Below are 27,696 nucleotides of genomic sequence, written 5' to 3'. Positions count from 1 at the left end.
GAAGGGCCCATAAATATGCCGAGGTGAGTCTTAAACTTTCTCCCATAATTGTGATACAAACCATAGAGCAATGAAGAACCAACAGAGATGCTTCACTAATAAGAAACATCCTTCACACTGTGGTCTGTAATGTAAATGCAAATACTGGAGCCCAGAAGAGTGCAATTTAACCGCTGAACAACAGCTATGTCAGAGAGAAATAGTAAAGTCATAGCCGGCGAGCAAACTCCTTGCAAAGCTGTACCTCAGATGCTGACAACAATATGGCAGTGCCATGTGTTGTCGAGCAACTCTGTGCATTTCAATACATTTTTCTGCAAATATATAGACACTGCTTTCTCTTAATGTAAAGGTTTGGCTTAGTTATTTGCATACTATTTGCCTTATGCAAACAGACTGCAAACCTTTGTTATTATTTGTTGATATGTTTCTTATCTCTCTTGCATCATGTGAATCTCTTGTTCTTTCAGATAGTTTTATAAAAACAGAAAATTGCCTTTGTGAAAAACCAGTAGCCTTATGCATATTTTCTTTCAAAAGTTCCAAAACCCATTACTGAATTTAGAGTATTAAAAAAAATGCATTGTAAGTAACCATGTGGATGATTCTTAATAAGGAAGAGTTATCTTATATTTTAAAATTGCTGTTATGTGAAGAGCATTTACATCCTGAAAGCAAAGAAAATAGGCATTTCTATCACTACAATCTTTAACTTGTTCACCGATGGAAGATACTGTCCATTTAATTCATATCGTATCAGTTTATAGTTGTATCTTCTCATGGGGTTAAAGAGTGTTTCCCTACCTATTAAATTGCCAGCTTTTTATACCAGTGTGTATATGTGTGCATGTGTGCACTGGCACACAGAGAGACAAACAGAGAGTAAATGGACTAACAGACATTAAAAAGTATTTATACCAAAGGCCAAAGGTTTAGCTGACATGGCAGCAAGAATTTATGATGGGGGGTTTACATAAGTCACCTGGCCAACAAAAGAGTCAGGAGACTATTACATAGAGGTAGACTGATCAAACAAATAAATATATTGAGGTTAATTGGAGTCATGTTCTTTACTACCCAGAAAGGTAGTTCCAAATTTGAAAAGGGGGAAAGCTAGAATAAAGACCATGCTATTTGTTTGGAATTAAATGTATCAGTGTGAATTTATAGCTCTAGATAGATAGATAGATAGATAGATATAGAAATAAAAATGTGTGTATGTGCCCATGTGTGTTAAGATTTATTTATTTATTTATTTATTTATTTATTTATTTATTTATTTCCTGGCTCTGCGTCCTGAGAGGATCTGGGAGCAACAACACCCCAGTAGCATGGAGCACACCAAGTGTCCAGATCTTGGCTTCTAAATATCAGGAACTAGGCATCTCAAAGAAATAGATGAATCCAGGCTGGGACAGAAAGTACAAGAGAAATCTGGAATGTCAGATGTGCTCTAGGAATGGTGGGAGTGTTTCAGAAGCTAGCTCAAGAGGCTTGTCCTAGCCAGTTCTGAGGCAATCAGACTATCAAACCAATAACGATAATGGCACATGATTCCTCACTGAATAAAAGAGAATTCCATGAGCCCACAGTGATGTAAATAAATGAAAGAACAAATTAGGCAGGGACAAGGGAAAGTTTTTCCTTAGCGAATGCTAACTTATTAATGTAGAAGGAATAGTTCAATTAGAAATTACCATTTGGCAATCATTTAAGTTATAATTCAAGCAAGAAACAAAACTGAATGCTAAAACTAGTAAATGAAATTTAGACGAGAAATAAATATTTACACAGGCTCAAAGTCTTTTCCCACAAAACACTTATCAATTGTAAAGGGGAAAACAATGATCTCATATTGAAGAAATCTGGCAAATATCACCCTACTCAAACGATCAAAGTGAACATCTCCAGTGGCATGGCATACTGATGTCACTAGCCACCTTGTCAGATACAATGAGAATTACACAGCCTCACTGCTACGATACAGTCAAGATGAGGAGCTTAATCCAATCAGAAGGAAACATCAGACCCACCAATTCAGGAACATTCTAGACAATCACAGGCCTGTATTCTCGTACAGTCAAGGTCAGGAAGGTCTAAGTAGGACTTATTCTGGTCTGATGGAGATTCAGACGACGTAAGTACCAAATGCAAAGCTTGTTCCAGGACTGGAGCCTTTTGCTATAAAAGACATTGAGATAGTGAAACGTGGATGGAGTTTCTGGGTGACGGGATTTTCAACTTCTATATACATCTGAAAATATTTCAAAACAAAAGACAAAATGAATGAATAAAAAAAAACATGGTGGGAATCTGTGGTTATGTGTGTTAGAAAGTGCATATGCTAGTGGGAATGGGAGGAGAGTGTGTGTGTTCATACACCCAGAAAGATACATCTTCTTTTGGTGGGCTATTGTGATGATTAATGAACAGTAATATTGCTGATTTGGTCCACCTACCAAGTGAAGAGTCTCATCTGGGGGGAGAACTAATGGAAAAATACTATGTTAAAATCTTAATTATTATCCCTTGATGTCTTAAAGGACTCTCATTCATGAAAACATAAGTAACAACCGTCCTGAGTAACAAGTGAGTTACATGTCAAACACACTTGCCACTGGGATTTTACCAGGAATAGAAAATATTGCTAATATTTAGGTAATTATTTATTTGTAAATTAAGTTATATTTAAATTTGTTCATATTTTGAAAGCATAATTTATTTCCAATTAAATTTAAAAACAGCTAATTGTTTGAAGACCAAAAAAAATCATAAAACAGTTCACTGGAGACATAATCAAAGTAAGGTACCAAATCCCAAGAAGATTTGTGATAATAAAACCATGGACAAATAATTAAGTCACAAGAAGAATGTGCTGGTTTTCTTATTAATTAGCAGTGTGGGGAAGAGCCACTCATGATTTTACAACTCTTACAAAGCTGAAACTTTTCCCTCTAAATATCATAAATTCAATTTGGAAAGCATTTTCTCTGAAACAAAGGTCACATAGTCACAAAGGGCCATTAGGAATGCAATTGCTAATGATAAACAATTTGGAAATGTTCACAATGTAGGGAAAAAAATACAAAAGAATTTCACCAACACCAAGTCACAGACTGAAAATAAAACTGCATGTCCTCAATATTTCATGGAAACAAGTATGGAAAAATAAAGATTTTGTATACTATATTATAAAAACCAGATTTAAAAACATATTCCTAGGGAAAAGTTAGCTTCAGAAATGGAAACTCTTCAAAAAGACAGGCAAATGTCAAACCCTTATATTCTTGTCTAGAAACACACATACTTCTATTAAAAAACAAAAACCCTTTGGAGTTACTGAAAAACAATAAACTTGATCTTTAACTGCTTAAATATAACTGAACTGCCTTTGAAATATGTTTTAACAGCTTCAATCATGGGCAGCTATTGGTTACTTGGGGAAGAATCATAAATTCAAGATGAGTCCATTGGCCTCTTTTTTCTTTTTTTGTGCTTGCACACAAATTCAGTGGCAACTCATTTCAGCTTTCAATGGGCACAGGAAAGGCCACAGAATTCCACAGTCCAAAAAATGCATTATGAAGGAAGTTAAAGTGAACAGTGAACAGCAAATTAGAATCAGAAAAATGCTGCCCTTTCTCTAACTGGAGGCTGCATGTACTCTAGAGACAGGGCAACATCCAGCATGAGCATCTAGAGAAACAGAACTAGAAAGTCAGCTTCATGAAATTTTAGGGATGATAGCATCAGCTTACTCCTTGTGTCTATTTTCAGAGGATGAAATGAGGTCTGCAGTCACAAGGTCAAAGTCGTCTGTGGCATAACTCAAACAGACACCCTGATAGCAGGTATAACACGTTAGGATGAAGACATTCAAAGACACCCTACAGTGGGGAAAAATTCCAGGGAGGTGGCGGGCAATGAGGTTACTTTTCCAGGTGGAGCTCCCAGGAAGGTACGTGGAGTGTTCATGATAACGATAGATAAGAAGAAAAAAATCTGAAGCGTGGGTGAAGGATAGCAGCATTAACAGAATGGTGAACCTGGATCTGAGATGCCCAGAAGAAAGAACAAAAAGGAAACTTGATAAGCTATGTATTTGCTATCATTTTCTAAAAGGAAATAGCAATTCATCAAGAAATACATAATGAATGCCTTCTCAGATCTGTAGAGGAGCACCGAGCAGCATAAGTGACCACGTCCCCACAAGGGACTTTTGCAGAAGATCCATAAACGGTCTTAATATAAACATTTCTGAAATTAGTCCATCCTGATATTTGAAGGTATTATATTAAGCCCCAATAGTTTGAAGGTTGTTCTAATGGGTAAAAAGCATCCCAAGTTCATTGTTTCTCTTTCTCATTTTTTTTAACTGAGGTATAATTTACATAGAGCAAAATGTACAAGTTTTAAGTGTATGGTTTGATGAGTTTTGATAAATGTAAACATCAATGTAAACACAATCCATTAAAAATAGAACATATCCTTCACTGTCATTCCAGAGAGGTTCTTCAGGTCTTCTCACACCCCTCCCCCAAAACATCTATCACTATACCACAGCTTTGCCCTTAGAGCCTTGTAGAAATGAAATCCTGACAGTGTGCAGTCTTTTGTCTCTGGCTCTTCATACACAACATGATGACAGAGAATTCACCCACGTTGTGCATGTGTTAGTAGTTCCCTCCTTTTACTGCTGAGCGCTATTCCCATTGTCTGAATAGACCACAATTTGTTTATCCATTTATCTTTTGATGATCATTTGGGTTCTTTCTAGGTTTTGGCTGTAATGAATTGAGCCACTGTGAATATTTTGGTTCATGATGTTCTAATTCGAACATAGAGTCTTGAAATGATGGATATATTTCCTTAGACAAATGGTTTTAAAGAAAGAAACAGGCAACAATATGTTTTTATGAAACACGATCTTATGCCAAACTGATAAAATGATGCTGGGCTTACAGACGCTATGGCAGTGACCTGCAGCTCACCTGCTCAGGCTTTCCCCCACACTTCTAGTCCGCCAAAGAATACAGTCTTCCCTTCTCTTCCTCAAGCATCAGTTTTGTCAACACAACTTTTGACACCTGTTCAATAGTGCTCACTGTGCTATTAGACTCGCCAAGTGCTTGGAGCACAGGTATGCTTTGTGACTGTTTTCTCAGTTCCTTAATTCTTTTTTTTAAACTGTCATTATGTATTATTTAAACTATACAAAATATGACATATAAATGAATGTTATGAAATTTCATTATAAAATGAACCCCTTTGAACGGGTTCCCAAAGTAGATACCAGAATGCCACCCTGCATCTTTGTTTTCTGGGACTTCTTTGGAAAGACACTTGCCCCTCAGGTATCCACAGAGCATCTCTAGCCTTTAATTTAGAGGATAAAAAAGCACAACCAAGGAGAAAGAGCTAGACCGTTCTGAGAATGGGCAAGGGTTTAACCTCTTGGGATAGAATAATAGTGCTCCCTCATGATATGGATAACACTGGAGTCCATAAGCAATATGTGTTTGGGGCCCGAATTCATAAAAGACTTTGGATAATGTCTGCAAATGATGTTATATATAGGGTCATTACGTTTATGTATGTGTTTTATGTCTGTGTTTTAAAAACATCTTATAAAATGTAAATGCTTAGTGCCATAGTATTTGCAAACCAGTTTGGCATGTGTTAACTTTTAATACAGTAGGCACCTTAAAAATTGCAGTGTTTGAGACTTTTATCAACTTTTAAGAAAGTTAAGATAAAGTTTTGATGAAGTTAAGAAAGTTATGTGTCAGGCTAAAGGAGAAAACACGGCCATTAGTGTAGGCTATGCTCACAGATCCATTCCAGAATCTAAAATGCATACTTATTTTTCTAAACATTACATGCTGAGGAAAGGAAAATTTGCCAATTCTACATTTTCTCAAAAGTAAGACTTGTCATTGCATCGTAACACACTTTCAAAGTAGTTATGTATCTGTTAGTTCATCCACAAAAAAGTTAGCCTTTCCAGGAAATGCAATAGAAGTTCTTAAATATAATTTAAATTGTACTTTTGTAATAGTCCTTTACATTAAAATGGTATTCCTTTCTCTTTTAATTGAATTATGCTCATTTTTACATATCATATTTCAGAAATTTTAAAACTGTTAATGCATAATTGTCAACCATAAACAATTTCCACTCTTCATTTTCTCAGACTCACTTTCCACTGATTTTTCTCCAATTTCCTAAGCTAGCCTGAATACCTTACATAGTTATAATTTCATGCCTGTATATTTTCATCACATCTATTTGATTTCCAAATATTCATAACTGCCCACACTTCACCACGCTACTGTCCAAATATATTAACTGCCTCTTCCCTTTCATTTTTCTGGCTTCATGTTTTTATTTAGTCAACCAAACGTATACAATGTCTATTGGGTTTCTCAAATATTTATTACTTTCTTAGATTGGCATAATCACTGTAGACATTAAAGTCCTGTTTATCCAATACTCTGTACTCTCTTGAGAAACAGTTATTGATAGAGAATGATCATGAGGGTTTATCCATCTGTACAAGCCATTAGGAACTGCATCTGGAAAGCGGATTTTCATTTAACACAAAGAAAGTGTTTACTCCCAATAGATAAGTTTCATGAAGCAGGAGGTGGTTGAAGGGCACTGGCCTAGCTTCTGACTGTCCCGGTTTAAATCTTATGTCAAAGGTGTATGGGCTGGAAAGCTTTACACTTGACTAGATGAGTAACCTTGAACAAGTTCTGCACTTCTGTATGTCTCAGTATCTTTGTTGGTAAAATAGAGATCATGCAGGTGCCTACTGCTGAAAGCAGTCATAAGGAATTAATGGAGATAACGCACTTAGCAAGGTACCTGGAACAGGCTAAGCGCATAATAAGCATTGGCTAGTTTTGTTATTATCATTATTTTTATTGAGCTTTGTCATGAACTCCTGCTAACGGCTAGCAAATATTATTCTGTGAAATCTTTTAAAGCATCAGAGCTTCTCATATGACTGGGCTATTTTAGGACTAGTCAAGAGGCAAGGGGATAAACTGCCACAGTGCCTTCCAGTTCTGAGATTTCATGAGAAGGTGAGGGAGATTGTCTGCCCATGTCTTACTAGAATCTTCCACCAGGTGGCACCAGTCACCCCAGGCCTATCACTGAACATTTCAGAAAGGGTAACAGGTGAATCCAGACTTGTGCTTATATATATATACATATATACATATATATATATATATACATATATATATATACATATATACATGTATATATATACATATATATATACATATATACATATATATACATATATACATATGTATATATGTATATATATATACACATACATACACACACACATATATATACACACATATATATATACACACATATATATATATATATGTGTGTGTATATATATATAAGATTTTCTGTTGTAAGTATCCACTGAGCAAACTTCCTGTCCTTCCCCAACAACCTTTTAGTCACAGGAAGTAAAAGTTCTTTCTAGGACAGACTTAGCATATGTCAATCTGGTCATTCAGGGGAGTCTGTTACTAATGTGCTTCTCTTTTGTACAAGTAAGTATAATAGGTGGGGGAAAAGGCCTCAGAAAATGCATAAAAATTTCAGTTAAAGCAATATGCCTTATTCATTCACTACTAGTTATTTCGGAGCAAAGTGACTATTTGGGGGAAGGGTATGGAATAAAACAGAATATTTACAAAGAAATTAAATCCCTTGCAGAACTAATAGATGTTAATGATACACATACTTTTAAAAAGGAGAATGAAGCAGATGGAAATTTATTCTGCCTTTCCACCATATCAAAACCTAACCCCAAGCCAGAGATGCATTTATAAAGTGGAAAGAATCTCGTCACCCTACACATCTGAAAACTCCCTTTCAGTGTGGAGGTTAATTATATTCCATAATAAAATATCATGTGAGTAAAAGCATTCATTTGCCAGACCTATAGCTCTAGTTCTCAGAAGAACTACACAGATACATTTTTAAAAAGAGGTGGGGGACCATTTATTCACCTTTGCATTTCGAGGTTTTCCAGAAAGTCCCACTAAAGCTGTTACTGAGCTGACCTCTCATACCCTAGATTCGTCCAGGCAGGGGCTGGACCATCACCCCGAATGTTTCCAATGAGGACACATATGCACACCAAGCCCAGGTAGGGGTAGAGAGTCAGGAGCACAACAGCTCTCTCCAGAGAAACCACTCTGTGTCTCTTCTTCCCACTCCTCACCCCTTCCCCAGCCCTCACCTGGCTGGGGTGTTAGAGGCTCACAGGACTGGGTCTCACTCGTCCCTTCTGAATTCTTCCTCTGGGGACCTGCCTCTTCACTGGAACACCACACACGTATCATACTGGTGCCCCTTTCAAAACTGAGTGGGGACAAGTCTGATCCTAACAGCCTGCTACGCACATTCCAACTGATAGCAATGTGGGGAAAATACTTCAAAGAACTGAGAAAGAAATGTATAAGCTTTAAAGTATTTTTGTAAATAAAAATTCTTCAGAGCTCTTTCCTCTTTAATATTGACCAAAGTTGACTTATTCTAACACTTGACATTTCTATGAAATGACATATTGAGGACATTAAAATTCCACATCAAACTCTGAGGGAGGCCTTCCCACATTATTATAGTATCAATATCCAAAACAATACTTTTCCTGAACAAATTCCCAAATATGACAACTGAAGGCACAAAGCCAGGGTATGAAGCAAGTACTTTCAGAAACATAAGAGTGACTGGTTCTTCCAGAACTACTCAGAAAGCAGATCTAGTGTACAAAGCTTTTGGACTGAGCAAAAGAGAAATCCAAACTGCTGTTTTGTGTTTCATAAAAATCGGAGACAGGAATTCTACTACAACAAGCACATCTGGCTAATGTATCAGTAATCTACAGTTCTCATGAGTCACCCTTTTGTTTCCACCACGTACCTCTGACAGAACAGACCTATGAATAAAATGGGAAGTCCTAGACTTTGGTGAAATATTCTGTTCCCCACTGGGAAGTCATGCTTGTGATTTTCTCCTGAAAGCCTCCTTCTGGTGCACTAAGAAAGACAAAGAGGCTTTAGAAGAGCCATTCTGGCAAGCATTCACTGGCCTTCCAGGCCTGTTCTGCTAACACACAGGCCCCTTTGCTTGTCCAGGGTAAACGGCTGTTTATAGCCTAGATCTCTCACTATATAGACAGGGAGACAGCAGGTGCAAGCAGGGAGATGTGTGTGCCTGTAAGTTTAGAACGTCTGCGTCTAGGCTGTCAGCAATTCTTCCCTAATCCCTTCCTGCTCATGGTCTTCTGTTTCCTCCACATATTTCCTCTTGCTTTGCTTTATCTGGAGGAAGACGTGAGGAGCAAGGTATGACACTGAGTGCTTCCTGGAAGCTACGTGTTCAGACTCAGCCAAAAAAAAAAAAAATCTGAAATATGTCCCTTGGCTTTTGTGACCAATTTTTTCTAGGATTAAGGAGAAAAAGTATCTTGTAGTCTGCATCCATCGCATCTGTCTTATTTCATACAGAAATAATGGTGGTTTACTGATGAGCTGCTACAAATTCTACTGATCTTTTAAAAGAAAAAGGAAAACAAACCACAAATCCAATTTAATTCTGATTCAGTAGTTTGTATGATATTTTGTACTCAGAATATTATATTCCCTTCATATCCACTCACCTTTCCTATGCTACTTTTTTTTAAAAAATATTTTATTTATTTATTTGACAGAGACAGCCAGCGAGAGAGGGAACACAAGCAGGGGGAGTGGGAGAGGAAGAAGCAGGCTCCCAGCGGAAGAGCCTGATGTGGGGCTTGATGTGGGGCTCGATCCCAGAACGTCGGGATCACGCCCTGAGCCGAAGGCAGACGCCCAATGACTGCGCCATCCAGGCGCCCCTCCTATGCTACTTTTTAAGAGGGTTCACATCACTACACTTCTAGAAAGCATTGTTCTCCAGATCCAAAGGGAGCAGAGATGAGCCGTGGAAGGATGTGTTTCAGGCGGTTTGTCCCACATGGCCGAGGATTTATAAAATTCATCCCAACTCACTCAGCTTGTATCCCTGGTGACCAGTAATAGCTTGATCAACAGCTGTCTGGGCAAGGAGCATCCTCTGTGGTCAAAGAATGGGGCAGGAGTCAAACCACTACTTTGCCTCCAAAGAACTAATTGTTCCAAAGGACCAATTACACTGCAGAGGTACGCTTGGCTTCCATTAATACCTCTTGGGTCTAGAATAAAGGCTGCTATATTCCTCTGACTGACAAGATGTCCATGTAGTCTCACGAGCTTGAGGGTCCCACAACGGATTTAGGCGAGATCCAGAAGCTTTTCAGGCACCTCTACCCAGGAGGGACTCTGTCTAGCTCTACATTCAGCAGAAAAAAACGTAATCCCACTTTGTCACTCAGGAAAAGATGATTTCAATTACAAAAGAAAAATCTTTGTACCCTAATATGTAAAATACCAATTTCAAGTTTTTATGGTTTATTACCCAGTAATGTCAGCATCCCAGAACTTCCAGATCATGTCATTATTCTTTCCTGTACACTTAGAAGTCTTACTCATACACAGTAATTCCTGTCTTGACCTCACTTTGCCTAGGCACTAGGAATATTCAGCTATAGAATAATTTCCTCCATATACCTTAAATATTTTGTAATGCTACGTCTACCCATTCAAACTTCTGCATCTTTCCTTTCACCGCCAATATCACAGGGTTAGGAGAAGACAAGCATGAGCCCCTTTGGATTTGGGAGTTCTCTGGGAGTCCACATTAAAACAAATTTCAGCATTTGTTTAGGCTTTGTGATGAGACTCACTGAAACAGGCTCGGCATTATAACATCCTGACAATTACCATACACTTGTTCCAGAACTGAACCTCCTTGGGGAACACATGGCCTAGCCTGCCTGAAAAGGAATTTTCCTAGCTGCAAGGAGTGGCAACATATGCCTTCCAAGCTTTGCTCTGAGCCTGTTGACAGAGCAAGAGGAATACCATGGACCCCGCCCCTTACTCACAGGGACAACTGTGACATCAGCATGACTCAGCCATGCATGGAATGCCCCGAAACAGTCTTCCTGCTAATGCCAAAGAGTCTTTGTGCGTGCACACACCCAGCATTGGCCATTTGGAATTTGGCTATTCCCCGTTCTAAAGCCATCTGTCCAAATAAAGAGAGAGTGTGCAATCTTGTTTGTGGCATTGATAAAGCTGCCACAGCAACCCCAGGCCCAAGCTGCACCTGTTCCTAACTGCCCAGCAGAGCACAGCGCATTGGCATAGGGCAGCACAGGAGGCTCTGTTAGGCAGGGAATGACAAGGCAAGCCGTAAAAAACAAAGAGATTCTAGAATACCTGGCACATAGAATGAGATCTCTTCATTTTTGAAAACATAAAATCTAACCAAAGACAGCATTATAAATTCAATTCAGTTTAACTCAGTAGATGACTATATGCATGGTTCCATATTAAATGTGGCACACAAAAATTTGGCTGGACGAAAAACCTAGTGTTTGCTCCACATTTGCCAAGTGTTCACATAGCATAGCATGTAAGTTTCCACCTTCGACTTTGAAAGGCGAAGTTGCCTATTAACATTATCTGAGAATGTTAATAATAAACAATGAAAAGATTTTTAAAAATTCTTCCATCAAGGAGCACTGAAGCTGAAGGATGATTTATTGGCTCCATTGGCCTTACAGAATTGTGTTTCATTATGGAAACTGACACTAGACTATAAACTAGTTATTCCTGAGAACATCACTTTTTCTGCCCACGCTAATTTTGTCCCATCCAACAGAATGTCTGTGTTCTGCAGAAACAAGTGGTCTTACACAAACAATAAAGAATTCTGCCATGAAGGAAGTTCTGTCCATTTTCGTTGTTTTCAGAATGGGTCCCAGAATACCATGGACACCTCTTAGTTCCCAGGGGGCTTTACAAGAATATCTGAGCAAGGGGAACCCCAGCCCCATTCCCACACACAGCAAAGATTCCTCACTGGTCACAGGCATATGAATACATTCCAAATGCTTTACCTTCCTACAGAGTTCTCAGCCAAATGTAATTCTTCGTATGTACTACCTTCTTGAATAATTAAAAAATGACCAACATTTTTTTTTTCAAAAGCACTACACATACACACAGACACACAATTCTTTGATCAGACTAAACCAAGGATCGGAGTGTTTCTGAGTTCAAAACAACCATGCTGTCCATAATGTATACTAAACTCATGCTATCACAGTTGACCCTTAAACTCTGTGGGGTTAGGAGTGCTGACCCTTGTGCAGTTGAAAATCTGCCTTTTAACTCCCTCAAAACTTAACCGCAGTTGAAAATTTGCCTATAACTTTTTTTTTTTTGCCTATAATTTTTGACACCACAAAAACTTAACTGTAATTAAAAATTTGCCTGTAACTTTTGACTCCTCTAAGATTTCATGACTAATGGCCTACTGTTGACCAAAAAATCTTACCGGTAACATAGTCAATTAACACATACTTTGTATACGTATTATACACTGTATTCTTACAATAAAGAAAGCTAAGAAAAGAAAACGTCATTAATAAAAACATAAGAAAGAAAACATAGGTTTACAGGACTGTACTGTATTTATATTTTAAAAAATCCTTTTATAAGTGGACCCACACAGTTCAAACCCATATTGTTCATGGGTCAACTATACATATTCCCTTTATTGGAAAAGATTTAAAAAGAAAGATAAGGAATGAGAAGAAACAAACACTCTAGCAGACAGCTGTTATTTCTGAGAAGACCATGGAAAAATAGGCACATTCACAAGACCTTGGAACAAAGCAAAGGTAGAATGTGGTTTGGAGAAGGAAAAACTATTTGGCTCAGAAAATGCTTAGTTTTGTGGCCTATAAGGGATTTGGTCTTGTGGAATTATGAATTAAAGAAGAGAGATTATAAATTGAGATTGAAGTGAAAGGAGCCCGACACAAATAGCCACACATTGTGTGAATCCATTGATACGAAATTTCCAGAATAGGCAAACCCACATGGATAGGAAGAATTAACTCAGGGTCAGAGGGAGGAGAGGAGACAATGAGGTCTCTTTGTGAGGCGATAAAAATATTCTGGAATCAGAGAGTGGTAATATTTGCACAATGCTGGAAATGTACTAAAAAACACTTGCATTATATACTTTAAAATGGTGAATTTTGTAGGTAAATCCAGGCCCTTGAAAACAAGGTCCTTGAAAAACCAGTGAGGAAAGGAACTGAATAAAAGACAACAGAATGACAGAATATGGGGAGTAAGGAGGGCACGTATTGCATGGAGCACTGGGTATTATACGCAAACAGTGAATCATGGAACACTACAACAAAAACTAATGATGTACTGTATGGTGACTAACATAACATACTAAAAAAAATTTTTTTTTAAAGAATGACAGAACAGGGTAAACATGACTCTTATTCACAGGGTAGGTTTTGGTTCTGGTGGGGTGTTTTTTTTTTTTTTTCTTTTTTCTTTTTTGAACTCTTTGAATGGAGGACCCATATCTGGTTATTCTTTTTATCCCCTCTACAGAATTAAACACAAAATGATGGACAAAATCAGGAGCTGTCTCTGCAACAATTTCGAGACGACAAAGCTATCCATTCTTTTTTTTTTAATGATTTTTTTATTATATTATGTTAGTCACCATACAGTACATCCCCGGTTTCCGATGTAAAGTTCGATGATTCATTAGTTGTGTATAACACCCAGTGCACCATGCAATACGTGCCCTCCTTACTACCCATCACCGGTCTATCCCATTCCCCCACCCCCCTCCCCTCTGAGGCCATACAGAAACACTGTGTCCTTCTGATGTGATGTTACAATATAGCATAGCCATGTACAATTTGATCTTAGTGAAGTTTGTCTCATCTTCTAGAACTCTTATCTTTACAAATCATTTGTGCTTATATGTTTTCAGATTCATATTCTGGCTTTTACTTTCCAATTAAATGAAAAACAGTTGATATTCATAAGACACACCTAGTGAATTATTTTTCTATATGTACTAAGATCACCATAACAGGCATTAAAAAGACTAGTTAGCTCACTAAAACAAATGTAGGTTTTGCCAAGAAAAGAATGTGTTTCTATAACATACATGAACCACAATTAAGAAAAGTGAGTGGTGACATTGTAGAAAGAGAGGTTTTTTACCGATGATAAATAAATCATGCCAGTTTGTAATATCATCATGCAGCTATCTCTTTAAGAGTTCACAGAAAACTTCACCCACATCCTGATGTTACAGACAGACATGCGATGAACCCATTTTACAGATAGAAAATAAACAGGTTAAGAGAGGCTAAAGAACAGAGCTTTCTCTTCTAGTGCCTTCCTCATATAATGTGGATACAGTGAGCAAATGGCATGGAACACATGGAAAACGCAACGTCCCTGGAGTCCCTGGAGAAGGGTCTGCATGTAGTGGGCACTCAAGCAAAACTGCATGTGAATATCATTGTATTACTACTACTAGAAGCCTGAAATCCAAAACTAGAAAAGGAAAATATGAGGATATGGAGAAAAACCATGGCTGGAAATCACACCCTTTGCCTTGCACATACCTGCAGCAATGTACCCGCCTCCACCAGCTTTATAGAGAACATGGCTCGCGAAGGGGGCTGCACAGATGATCAGAAAGCTCGCAGTCACCACGGCGACGACCCCCAGAAGCATCAGGACTGCCCAGAAACCACGGTAAACTGGAGACCCCCGGGGGAAAAGGAGAAAAGAAAACCACATTTAGATTGTGAACCCCACTTAGATTGTACCATGCAGTCAGTTTCTTTCCTCTTATAGTTCTGATTTCAGTCACAACACAGCTAGGCAGAATCCTGAGCCACGGGTCCTGAATGACGATCCAAAGGAAACCTTACCAGATAACTCTGTACTCAGTGATGTCGACCTGCAATTAACTCACGCTTGTTATTTGTACCACACACATGCTCAGCACGCTCTCAGAGCTCAGTTTCCTGACCATGTTTTCCATTTTAGAAGTGGAGATGTTCTAAAGTTCTGGAAAGAGTTCCCTTGAGTAAGTACCTAGTTGGGTCACAGCTAGGTGTTTCAGACCAAATGCACAAAGGCATGAAAAGGCATTCATGTTTACAAACATTGCTTCTCGCTACCACTGTCATCCCCTAGAAGCTAATAATCATCCAATCCCCTAACAAAAAAGTGTACTTCTATTTAGATTGCGACTCTATTGGAAAATAGGCTTCAGGTAATAAAAATGGCAAACAAAATCAAAATTAAAGATTTGTATAGACTGAGATTTTAAAATCAGATATATTTAAGGCATACTACTTTCTACCAATATTTTTCGCAGAAAGACTCAAGATGAGAAGTTAGAGTAGTCTCTTACGCATGGACCAGCAAGGCTGAATTAATGGATGCAGCTGGTGATAAATGGATTGTGGGTTTGGTGATACATAGTAATCAAATAAAGAGGAATTCTAATGATCATTTTTGAGCAAGATAATTACTGATCTATTAAACAAATTCATCATTTCCCAAGGGCTAAAACACTAACATAAGTTCCTTTTGGTGTAAATGAGGGAAAGCTCCATAAAACACATTAGTCAAATTACATTTTTAATGAAAACATAGACTTTATATAAGAAAGCAAAAAAAAAAAAAAAAGATTTTTCTCCACAAACCCACCTGGCAAAGAAAAAACTGTGCCCATCAGCCAGAATAGAGTACAGCAAAATGGAAATTTGTGGGGAGGAGTCACTGCATTTAAATTGGAAACAAAGGCTGGAAATTGCATGTGGACACGTATGAAAGACAGGAGTAAAAGTCTAGGTTGTACCCCACATTCTATGTTGTTCACTTGACAGTGGCTTCCAGGTTTGGGATGCTAGGAATATTCTGTGGCTGCATTCGGGCTCTGCAGGGAGCCAAGCAGCAGAGAAGTACTGATCATATTTGAGTGTGGGAAGACGGGCAGACAGCGAGCCAAAAATGTGCCGTCCGGGTCCTACCAGAATTTGCTGGAGAATTGGCAAGCTTCACATTTTACATTTTCATTCACACACATACAATGATTTCCTTCACACTGTGAGCCTCAGATTTTACACCTGTATTCCCTCCATCCTAATTGTCTATCATGCGGTAGGTTCTGTGGCAAGTACTAGGGGTGAAAACATGATGCAGAGGCAGTCCATGCAATAAGAAGCACATTCTGTGGCTCCCCTGACCACCACTAAAATGTGGACACACATGGCAAACAATTAGCTGATGAGTGTGAAAAGTAAACAGCAAGTGGATTAAGGAGAGAAGTCAAACTTTAAGGAAAGATAAAATTGGCTACAAAGAGTTTTCTGAGTTTTTCCTTTTTTTCTCCTCCTGGATTTGGCCTGAAGGCAAGCCAAATTGGGAACTTTATAAAAGGTACAAACAGCAAAACAAACCCAAAAAACCCAAAAAACAAAAAATAAAACCCAGAGTTAAGATCATCATTCTGCCTAGATTAGCAGGACAGGGGGTCCCTATAAGCCTGCATATGTGGAAAGTTCCCGTGTTGAATTTTCCCTTTTTATTCTCCCAGTCCTGCCTTGAGGCCTCAAAAGTAGATCTGTACTGCTACCCCAGGGGAGGCATGGACATTTAAGATCCCAAATGACAATTCAACCTTTTGGCTATAAGAAGCAGAAAAATGGGGTGCCTGGGTGGTTCAATGGGTTGAGTGACCAATTCTTGGTTTTGACTCAGGTCATGATCTCATGGATCATGGGATTGAGCCCCCATGTCGAGCCACCTCCCCCGCCCCCGCATTAGGCTCTGTGCTCAGCAGGGAATCTGCTTGAAGATTCTCTTCTTCTGCCCCTCTCCTCACTCATGTTTTCTCTCTCTCTCTCAAATAAAAAAATAAATCTTTTTTTTTTTTTTTAAAGAAGCAGAAAACAGGATGCCCGGTTTGCAAAGAGTGAAGGAACCACTCTTATGGGTTTTCCTCTTCTTTCACTGCTTTGTACTGTGGTACAATTGCATGAAACTGAGCCACGGCCCAGGAGGCCAACTCTGAGAAACTAATCTTTCCAGCCAGAAAAACTGGAAAAGTGGGCCCTGGAAGCCTGAGGACATGGCAGAAACCCCACAGATGAGAGAGAACCAGAGAAAAGAATCTCTAATTCTGTGTTTGAACCTACACAAGTGATGAGCTCACCCCCCGAGTTGTGCATGCACAGAAAATGCCAAAGGAGTACAACGAAGGCTCTGAGAACTGAATTACAGTATAAACATCACCCAAGTACCAGAGCAAGGCCTGAGTGATATACATGCCCCAGCAGACCCAAAAAGCATTGCAAAGGCTTTGAAAACTGAACTGACCTTGACACAACTACCACAAAAGGACAAATCATGCAGGTGGACTGCCTGTTTAAACAACAAATCAATATTCTCCAGAGAAGTTTCACAGTGTGCAAAGTCTAACAATGTAACATTCAAAATGTCCAGGCTATAATCCAAAATTATTTTATATACTAACAACCATGAAAATCTGACCAATTCTCAAAGGAATGAGCAATCAGCAGACAACAACCCAAAGATGGTTCAAATGTGTGAATTATCACACAGACTTTAAAACAGCTACTAGAGCCATTTTCTATGAACTAAGGTGAACACTCTTGAAATGAAAGAAAGACAGAAATTCTTAAAAGAGAAAGAGTCTATAAAAAAAGAACCAAATTGCAGTGAAAAATATAATATCTGAAACTTAAAACCCATGAAATGAGCTCAATAGCAGAATGGAGATGAGAAAGAGCAGTAGAAATTATCCAGTCTGAACAGAAAGAAAAGAAATTGAAATAAAAAATGGCTGGAGTCAGGAGTGCATGGGTGGCTCAGTCAGTTAAGCAACTGCCTTCAGCTCAGGTCCTGATCCCAGGGTCCTGGGAACGAGTCCCACATCAGGTTCCCGGCTCAGTGGGGAGTCTGCTTCTCCCTCTCCCTCTGCCTCTCCCCTTGCTCATGTGCTCTTTCTCTCTCTTGCTCACTCACTCTCTCTCTCAAATAAATAAAATCTTTAAAGATTTTTTTTAAATGGCTAGAGTCTCAGAGACTTGACAGACAATATCAAAAGATGTCACATTTGTGTCACTGGAGTCCCTAAGGCAGAGGCAGACCATATTAGTGCAGAATGAACAGACATAGAAATAAGGCCTGAAAAATTCCCAGATTTGGTGAAAGATAAATTTATAGACACAAGAAATTAAACAAACTCCAAAGAACATAAACTGGAAAAAAATCAGCCCAGATAATAATAAAATTACTGAAAGTCATAGATAAAGAAAAAGTTTTGAAAGTAGTCACAAATGGTTAGGGGGATGACATATTAAACAGAGGGGAACAACAATCCCAAGGACCACATTTTCTCATCAGATATGATGGGGGCCAGGAGACAATGGAACAACATCTTTAAGGCGACAAAAGAAATGAACTATCAACCTCAAATTCTCCTTCTAGTGAAAATATCTTCGAGGGACGAAGATGAAAAAAAGCCGTTTCTCAAGGAGGAAGACAGAATTTATCAAAGCAGACCTGTTCTATAAAGACATAGGAAAAGGAATTTCTTTAGGTTGAAAGAAATGACACCAGGTTCACTTGAAACTTCAGGAATAAAGGAAGAGAAACAGAAAAGGTGAATATCTGCACAAATATAGCGTACTATTTTTCTCATCTTAATTTCTTTAAAATATTCTTGAGTGTTGAAATACAAAAATTTATTGTCAGCACAATAAAGACGTGAAGGTTTTGGAATCAGAGTAACCTCGGTATTTACCACTTACGTGTGATGTTACCTTGGACCAGTTATTTAAGCTTCCTGAACGTCTATCTCTTCTGTAAAATACAGATGTTTATATCCATCCTTTAGAGTTATTGGAAGAATTATTAATAATGTATGTGAAGTGCGTGACATAAAATAAGAAATCAATGAATGGCATTTATTTTGTGGTTGCTTTTATTTACATTATTATTTAAATTGCATGAACACCACACAGCAGGTGGCACCGTGTTCAGTAATAGGAAAGTGAATTACTTCCCTCGGAGAGCCTTGCATACTGCTTTCAATGTACCATTGACCTTTGGAAATCCCTTTAGATTCCCGCACACAGTGCAGTAGAGAAGTTGTACTTGACATACTGTCTTCCATGGGAAGTTTCCTTGTCCACTAACTTTTAAGAAGGCATTGGCCATGTTTTATAACATGCAATTCTGCTCCTAAATTCCCGAAATACAAACAAAGGGGGTCAGACACCTAACACAGATAGCTCAAACACGGTGACCTCTGACCTAAGTCTTATGACCTATGTTTTGTAAAGATGAGTTGGGCTAATCGTTGTGATCCCTGGAGAACTGGAAAACTGGAAACATGAGGTGTTGAGTAGCAGGGCTGAAGTTAAAAAGAAGCACTGGTCGCTGGGTCCAGAAGAGCCATATGCAAGCGAGAGGGCAGGCATTATGAAATGGGCCACAGACAGGACAGAAACAGCAGGACACCCCTCGCCACACAGAAAAGCAGAGGGACTGAAAGAAGGAGAGAAGCACCTGGTGAGGGAGAGAGAGAAAGAGAGCAAAACAGAATGCGGATGGCTGCTCATCAGAGCTCCTTTTGTTCCTGACAGCTGCTGGTTCCTGTCCTGTTGTTTGCTCTAACAAAATAGCCTGACTTTGGATTCTGAGGCCCCTGGGAAAGGCGGGAGCAACAGATCTGCATTTAAGGGAAGGGGAAACCTCGCTGCCTGGAGACTCGTGACCATACAGAAACCGCTTCCAAGAGAGAGCCCTCATTGCAGTCACTGTGTGCTTTATCTTTCTGCTTGCGCTGCAGCATTCAAAAGTGCGTAACTTCAAGCCTATTTCAAAAATCTTTGGAACTTCCTGTTCCTTAGCTAATTATATTACCTAGTTTGCATATGTGGCACACTTTGATTCCAGAAATAAAATGTTCACTCGTAATTCAGAATCGTCTTGTGGAACTGGGTAGAGTTCTTTCTCTGTCTGAAGTAAAACTGAGGCAATCAGAGAATCTTCAACATAAAGTGAATGAAGTATATGTGTTTTGGGAGTCCAACATGATACCGGGGTCCTTCCACTAATTGTGTGACTCTGACAGACCACAGTTTTTGAAGATGGAAAACAATATCCTTCACAGAAGCTTATAAAAAAGAATTGAGAAAATACAAGGAAAGTAGCTGCATGCAGTCAGTACTCACATATATTTGCTATTACTATTATCAATTATTACTCATTCTGTAATAAAATGTCCTTGTCAACAATGTAGTTGACACATAAAAGATATCTACTAATCTCATGGATCTAGGATGGGGGCAAGCTTTCAGTTCTAATATATCTACACCTTTGAAATCTTGGCAGGGAAGATGTTTGTGTTTGGTTAGTGGTTTTTATTGTTTAAGACCCCTAGATCAAGAATGTATCTCAGAGAACACTTCATTCGTTTCCTTGTTCCTTATAGAAGCCCATAAAAACTGTGAAGTTTTGTCTTTGAAACCTTTGCACTGTGCCAAGTAAAAGCATCTCTAAAAATCTATTTGTACCATTAACTACAATTCAATTAACTTAAACACTATTGGATTTCTATTAATTCCTACTAGAACATGAAGAAAGATTTACAATGTAAATAGATTTACATGTAATCTGTATCATCACAATTTGGATTAATTAAAGGAAAGCATCATCTGAATCTGTGAAAAGCCAGAATTAATGACTACTTTCAAAGCAATGAAGTTCTGTTGATTCTAAATAAATTGGTGAATTGACCTAACAAAGTGCTCCTTGCTCGGGTGTTCTAATGAGGATGAGTAGTAATTAGTCTAACAAGAGATGTTATAGAAATGGTTCTTCTAGAGTATCCAGTTTATTTTCCTAAATAGATTAAGCTTTTACCCTTACAGTATTACTTTCACCACCAATTTACTTAGTAACTCCATCTTTACAGACCTCGATTAAAAATCATCAGCCCAGGGTATCCTGAAATGTCCTATCAGTATATTCCATGTATGTCACTTCATATTTTTATAATATTTTCACCAATATCCAGTATTTTCTAGTTTTCATTTGAGGACTATCCTATTGCTTTTTCATGGAAAAAAGACACATCAAGTCATTAGAGATTATCTAGGTTGTCTAGTTTGTTAAATAAGAGTGTATATGGAGGGACGCCTGGGTGGCTCAGTTGGTTAAACGTCTGCCTTCAGATCAGTCATGATCTCGGGGTCCTGGGAATGAGCCCCTCATCGGGTTCCCTGCTCAGTGTGGAATCTGCTTCTTCCTCTCCTCTTGACCCTGCTTCTGCTCTCTCTCTCTCTCAAATAAACAAAACCTTAAAAAAAAAAAAAAAGAGTGTATATGGAATCCAAAACTCTGTTCACAAAGTGTTTTACTCATAAAAAGTACCTAACATAAAGAATATTAACTGCATTGCAAATTCAAATTTCAGATTGAAACATACATCAAAAAGAGCTCATAAATTCCAAAGTGACATAATTATGAGGTGTAGGGAGATATCTATTAAGCATCCTTCAAGGAGGAAACATAAAAATCACCCCAAACTGTAGGACAATGACAGCCATGAACTAAAGCAGACTATTAATTGTGTACATCAATATGTGTGCATAGGTATAAGTGTGTGTGTGTATGTGTGTGCACACACGTGCACATTTTTGCATGGATGCAGATTACCATGGACCACAAATGGGAAGCTAATGGCAGAACTGGCATCTGCTCTGAATACCATCTACAGAGTTAGAAAAAGAAAACACTACAGTATTTCTTTTTCCACTAAGAATGTAATAAACATGCCCTAAAACTCATTAATTTTGATGATGCGTAGAAGCAGCCTGAAGTTTTAACTCTGGATTATTTTATAAGAAGTTCCACTCCCAGCCATTCAGATCTATCCAGCAATTCAAGCCAGTGTCTCCCAAGGGACTGCAAAGAGAGACACTGCCAGGCTTGCTTGGTGAATGGGTGCGTGGTTGACAATCATAAGTCAATTTAGCAAACATACTTCAATGGCTCTCTAGGCACCAAGGACTGCTGGAGCTAAGACATAATCTTTGTCCTCACAAGTTCAGTCCAATGAGAGAAAAACAAGTAAGTTTAACACTGGGTGATAGATGCCCCAGCAAGAGTATGCACAGCGTATCACGGAGCCGGGTGGACGCTGCCCTGAGAAGCCACTATTTCAGGGTTGAATGGTCATGTGTAAAGCCTACAGTTCTGATTATAGTTGAACTGGCAGAATGCAGGAGGAAGGTCAGTCCAATCGGAGTAGGAAAGAGTTCCATGGATTGGGAAATAGAAAACAGCTCCCGGCAGCTGCCTCCCATGTGGATGAAGGGACCAGGAAATGAGGGGCACAAAGGTAGTCACGGCCTCACGTGCTACTCAGAGAGAGTTGGTCCTTATTGCAGTGGCCCTGGGAAGCCCCTGAAGGTCGGTTATCAGCAGTTATAGCCACATTTGTATCTGAATACCACTCCTGTCACTGTCCAGAGAATAAACTGGCAGGAAAAAGAACAGAACACCGGAAACTAGTCAGGGAGTTATTATACTAACCCAAGTGGGGCCTAAAGCCAGGAAGTCGGGATAGAGAGGAAATCAGCTTTAGTGATAAGCTGTTATTACAGGAGGTGAAAAATCAGCAAGAATCTAAAGCCTGTCTTCATGGATTTTTCATTTGTATGCCAGAACAGTTTGTTCTGTTAAGATATTAACAAATCTCCTCTTGATTTTATAATATTATAATGCACACAACCAACTTTCCATACAGAGTATGGAGGGAAAAAGTCAACCCAAATGATCACAATTCCAAATCCGTAGTGTTTTGATAAATTATTTTATTGTGTATATAAAAATGTAAATATTGTATTTGCAGTTTAAAGATAAACTTAAGTGTTATTCATTTTTCAAAACTTGCTATCTTGCCTCAGACACCTCACAAAGCTAGTTCATAAAGCTAATCCTATGTTTCGACACATCCTCGAGCACACAGTGTGAAGTGCTATAAAATGTTTTATAAGAAGCCAAAACAAAACACGCCACCCCCCTCCACCATCCTCAGCAGCAAATGAGAACCTCCAGCATATGTTGCCGTAGCTTTAGGCAAGACGCTTCTGTTACACAGGCCAGCAAGCCTGTCCTGCATCTCCATACACTACTTGTCTTGGCAGCGTTGGGCAGGTCTAAAAATACAGTCATGCCTTCACCAAGCAGAAGGACAGGCTGTACAGTGTGTCCGCGTCTGAGCTCCACAACTGTGGACGTGCCAAGCCAAGTCACGTGTTCTCCATGGTCCATTGATTTTTTTTTTTTTTTTCAGAACAAAAAGAACATTGAAAGGCCTGATGGGGTTTATTTACCTCCCTACTGCAAACACGGGCAGTGAAGGAATAGCTGAGAGGAAAGAGTGTCTTGGGCAGGAGGGGCAGAGGCCTCACCTCCCATGCTGGCTGTGACCTTGGCAAAGTCCCTGCGGCAGGAGAAGCATGAGTTTCTTCACATGGTTTCAAGATCTTTCCAGGCTTGAGAGTGCATCCATGGTCACTATTTCATTTCTCCTCCTAAGGATCTTGGAGGGGGGGAGGCTTGCTGGCTGCTGGACTTTGCAGTATTAGAGGCAGAAGTGGTGGTGGCCGTGGTAACAGGGGTACTAGTACAGGGCAGCCTGGTTGCAGGAGCAGCCAGCAGACTCACGGTCACAGGAGCAAGGAACTAGAGGCACTCGGAAGTGAGGTGAAGGGGATCAGAATGGGTTACCCCAAAATATGCCATTTTGGATAAGATTATTTTGAGCTGGAAGCAAATGAGAATCAGTGAATGCAGAAGGAAATCTGTGGGGAGTTTTCCTTATCTGACTAAAAGCAGAAACTGTTGAGAAATGAGGACTGCCACACGTCTGCTCTTCCGGGGGAGGCTGATGGCCACGAAGGAGACAGCAAGTCGGCACCAAGGTGGGTCTGTGAACAAATCTACTGAAGTACCCTTATTGCCCCCTACTTCCCCCATATATTTCCTAGTCACTTTACCAGTTTGCTACCTTGAGCCCAAACCCCATTCTCCTCTGTCTTGTCACATCACCACATCCATCATTCTTGCTAAAAAGGTGTATAAGCTCTCAGGCCTAGCTCTTTCTTTGGCTCTTCATTTTTCTATGGAGACCTCCACGTACCTTCATACCAATAAACCTTTTTCTCACCTTCCTCTGTCTTTTTATAGTCTAATTTGCGGGGTCACAGTCACTGAAACTAAGGGGGTAGAATAAAGTGTTTTCCTTCCCTACAGAGGTATTGTGTACAAAGACGCTCAGATCCTAGTACAGGCAACCAGATTAACCTCCAGCTCCAAGGTCCTCCTCTGACCCCTGCTGCCTCAGAGGACCTAGACAGGCAGCCTCCATCCCTGCCAGAGCACCAGAGTCACCCAGAGGATTTTAATGTCATACCCAAGTCAGGATTCTAACCCAGTCCAATTAGGTGAGAATCTCTCAGGGTGGGCACACACGATCCTATTTTTTAAAGTCCCCTAGGAGAAAGGAATGTGCAGCCAGGTTGAGGACCACTGGACTCCTGGGTCTTTCTGGAGCTGCCAACTTGATTGCAAAGGCATGCAGTGGCTCAGCCTTTCCACGGTTTCTTTCCTCTGTCATCACAGCAATCCCTACTCTGTAGTTTACCCATAAGGCTGGAGAGGCTAAGGAAAGTTCCAAAAATTAAATAGACAGTAAATGACAAGGTCAAGATTTGAACTCAGGGCTGTCTGAGCTCAGACTCAGACACCACTAGCTTCTGTGTTCCCTGTGTTTTTTCAAATAAACTGCAACTGCTGCATCCAAGCCCTCCAGGCTCAAATCCCTCCCAGTCTGGCTCCTCTTACCTGATCCTCCAGAAATGCTGAAATTTTACCAAAGTTTCCTGGGGGGGAATGCTGTTATGCCTTTAGGCTTTTGCAATACCATTTCCCCTCGGTAGAATGAATAAGGCTTCCTACTTGTTGCTTGAAATCCAGTCAAGTTCCTTCCTTCCTTGAGGGGACATCGTGGAGTTACTTCCTCATCTCCACCAAAAGGCAGGAGAGCATAGAACCCTTAGGAGTATAGCTAGACTCGAGAGGTGAAATGCCCCATACTAGTTATGTGACATTGAGCAAGTTACTTAGCCTCTCCATGCCTTAGTTTCCTTCCCCAACATGTGATAATAACAATACCTATTTTATGATGTTATAAGAGGACTCAAAGAATTAACATAGGGAAACACTGAGCAGAGTGCCTGCCCCCCTCCTCAGTCAGTGATCTTGACACACGCCAGTCACCAGACTTAGTGCACTCTGGGCTGTCTTGCTCCCTTTAGAAGACACATTCACCTCCACTTCTTGACTGTGAGCGCAAAGATTCAGTCTTGCTCATCATTCTAACCTTAGGGGAAACTTCATGCCTGGAGTGTAATAGATGGTCAATAAAAATACAAATGAGTGAATAGTCAGTAATTTATCACTTAGTACTCACTGAAATCTCAAGTTACACAGCCAAGGCTAGCAGAATATTTAATGGCCCTGGGGCAGAAGGAAGCAAATTCATTCAAAACAGGAAGAAATCCATGGTCTCGGCCTCATTACCACAATGACTGGGGAGTCTTTATTACCTAAATCCCTACTTTAGGTACTTGGAAAAGAAGATCTGAGAGATCAAGTAACGAGACATTAACCCCAGAGCTATGTAAGGGTACTGAGGACTATGTAACTGCCCTTTCCATACTCCTGAATACCCAGTGCACAGAAATGAATCAAGAACATCAGGGAGTCATGTCAGTTTTCTCACCCGACTCTAAAATTGCCAGAAAAGACATGCATTTCCTCCTTCCCTGAGTCCCTCTTAAAAAAAAAAAATCTGATCTATACCTGAGAAGCCTTGTTATCCTTTATATTAAGGCACAAAAGGAACATTTTTAGGACCACTTTATTCATATACTTCTTGTAATATTAAATTTGAACCTGCTTGCCCAAAGCTTTTGTACATACAATAGAAATTAATTACTGCAAAGTCTCGCTTACTTAGTTGTAAGTATTCTAGGATTCCCAAGTCTTCAAGTTCATGTCTTTCAGATGATTTGCCTCTACAAATCTCTAACATCCTAGAAAACACATTTCTCCAGGGAATTGTATGATCTTTTATCATACTACAACTATATGTCTAAAACCTTTCCTTAGAGATATGACTCAAAAGTATTTTCTCCTATTTCTGCATCAAAAAAGTTACTTTAGGAATTCCACAGCAATGGAACGATTTGATATGTTCCCTCTATTTTTATCATAAAACACCCAATAAAAGAAGTGATTAACAACAAAATTCCACTCTTTCATCTACTTACACTTAGACACTGATCGAAAAAAAATCTACCTTGTATCAGGCACTATTCTAGGTAAGCACTTAACTGGCGACATGACATGAATAAAAGTAGAATATATGTTATCAAGCAGTCTAATAGGAGAGAGTTACACAATCGGATGGCTTGGCTGTGCCAAGCAAGGAGAGAACTCAATGGTGTATTACACAAGAATAGAGTAAGGGTACTTGACCCAATCTTGACATATGACAGAAGACTTCCTGGAGGAGGTGACTTAGAAGGGGTAGTAGGAATCCAGGAAATAGAGGCAGAGAGCAAAAAGCACAAAGGAAACCAATGAGGAAAGCAGGTGTCTACAAGGAGCTTAGTGTGAAGGCACAGACAGAAGCTTTGGTGGCAGGGAAAGTGGCTAGAGATAGAAAGGTAGGAGGCAGATCATGATGGTCCATGTAAGATATAGTCATTTTCCAGTGGAACATTTTTGGCCCATGTTATGTAAAACTTTCCCTACAAATAATATGAAAAATCACTGATTAACTTAAATCAAAATAGGCTTTTTGTTCACCTGAAGATTCTATCTACCAATAATCCAACCATTGGCAAGAGATTTGCAGTCTAATTTGTGGGGAGCAGTGTTTTCAGTGATAAAGACAGACAAAGATAAAAAGAGAAGAACACATACTCCCTTTTCTTTCTTACAGAAATTTGTATTTTCCTGATTCCCGCCCCCCACCCAAAGGGGTAAAATACTATAGTAAAGCCACCCAAAAAATCTGATAACACTTCGTGGAAACCATCCTGCCCTGCGGGGAAAATGAAATGGACAAGGAAACCTTATCAAGAAATGAAGCAACAAAGAAATGAAGACATGAAGCAACAAAGTTTCTAGGAAGAAAATAAAGGTATTGAAATGAGAGTAATCACCCGCTGCTGGGCTGAAAGGGATTTGCAGGCAAGTAGTGGCCTGTCCCTGCCAGCAAATGCCTTGGAAAAATACGTGGCCAGCTGAGGAGAAGGACCTGCGTAGTTTGGGATGGGAAACACGCATGCAAGGAGTGTAGCATAGCCAGTGAAGATGAGAGTCGCGTGGGGACAGACGAGATAGCTGGGACACAGCTGGCATCTCCAGCAGGGCAATGCCTCATTTTACTCCAGAAAAACGTTCACGCTTTGCTTTTTCATGAACAGACTGACAGTCATATCTTCTCCACTTAGCAGGAAACATGAACTTTGGTGTTCAAAGTCGGCATTCACCAAGTATAGTA

General features: G+C 39.5%; 1 protein-coding gene across 4 annotated transcripts in view; it reads right to left on the bottom strand.

The window, feature by feature from the left end:
* The window catches only part of TMEM182 (transmembrane protein 182), a 226,186-nt gene that overhangs the window by 175,443 nt on the left and 23,047 nt on the right, over window positions 1-27,696 (bottom strand). For all 4 annotated transcript variants that reach the window (XM_008699097.2, XM_008699098.2, XM_008699099.2 and 1 more), the window contains exon 4: window positions 14,630-14,767. In XM_008699097.2, coding sequence (XP_008697319.1) covers window positions 14,630-14,767 — 138 coding nt within the window. The remainder of the gene's footprint in view (window positions 1-14,629; window positions 14,768-27,696) is intronic.

Source organism: Ursus maritimus, unplaced genomic scaffold (assembly GCF_017311325.1).
Source record: "Ursus maritimus isolate PB19 unplaced genomic scaffold, ASM1731132v1 scaffold_6, whole genome shotgun sequence".
NCBI classification, from domain to species: Eukaryota; Metazoa; Chordata; class Mammalia; order Carnivora; family Ursidae; genus Ursus; species Ursus maritimus.
Note: the sequence above shows the minus strand (reverse complement) of the source record. Positions and strands in the feature narration are given on the sequence as shown.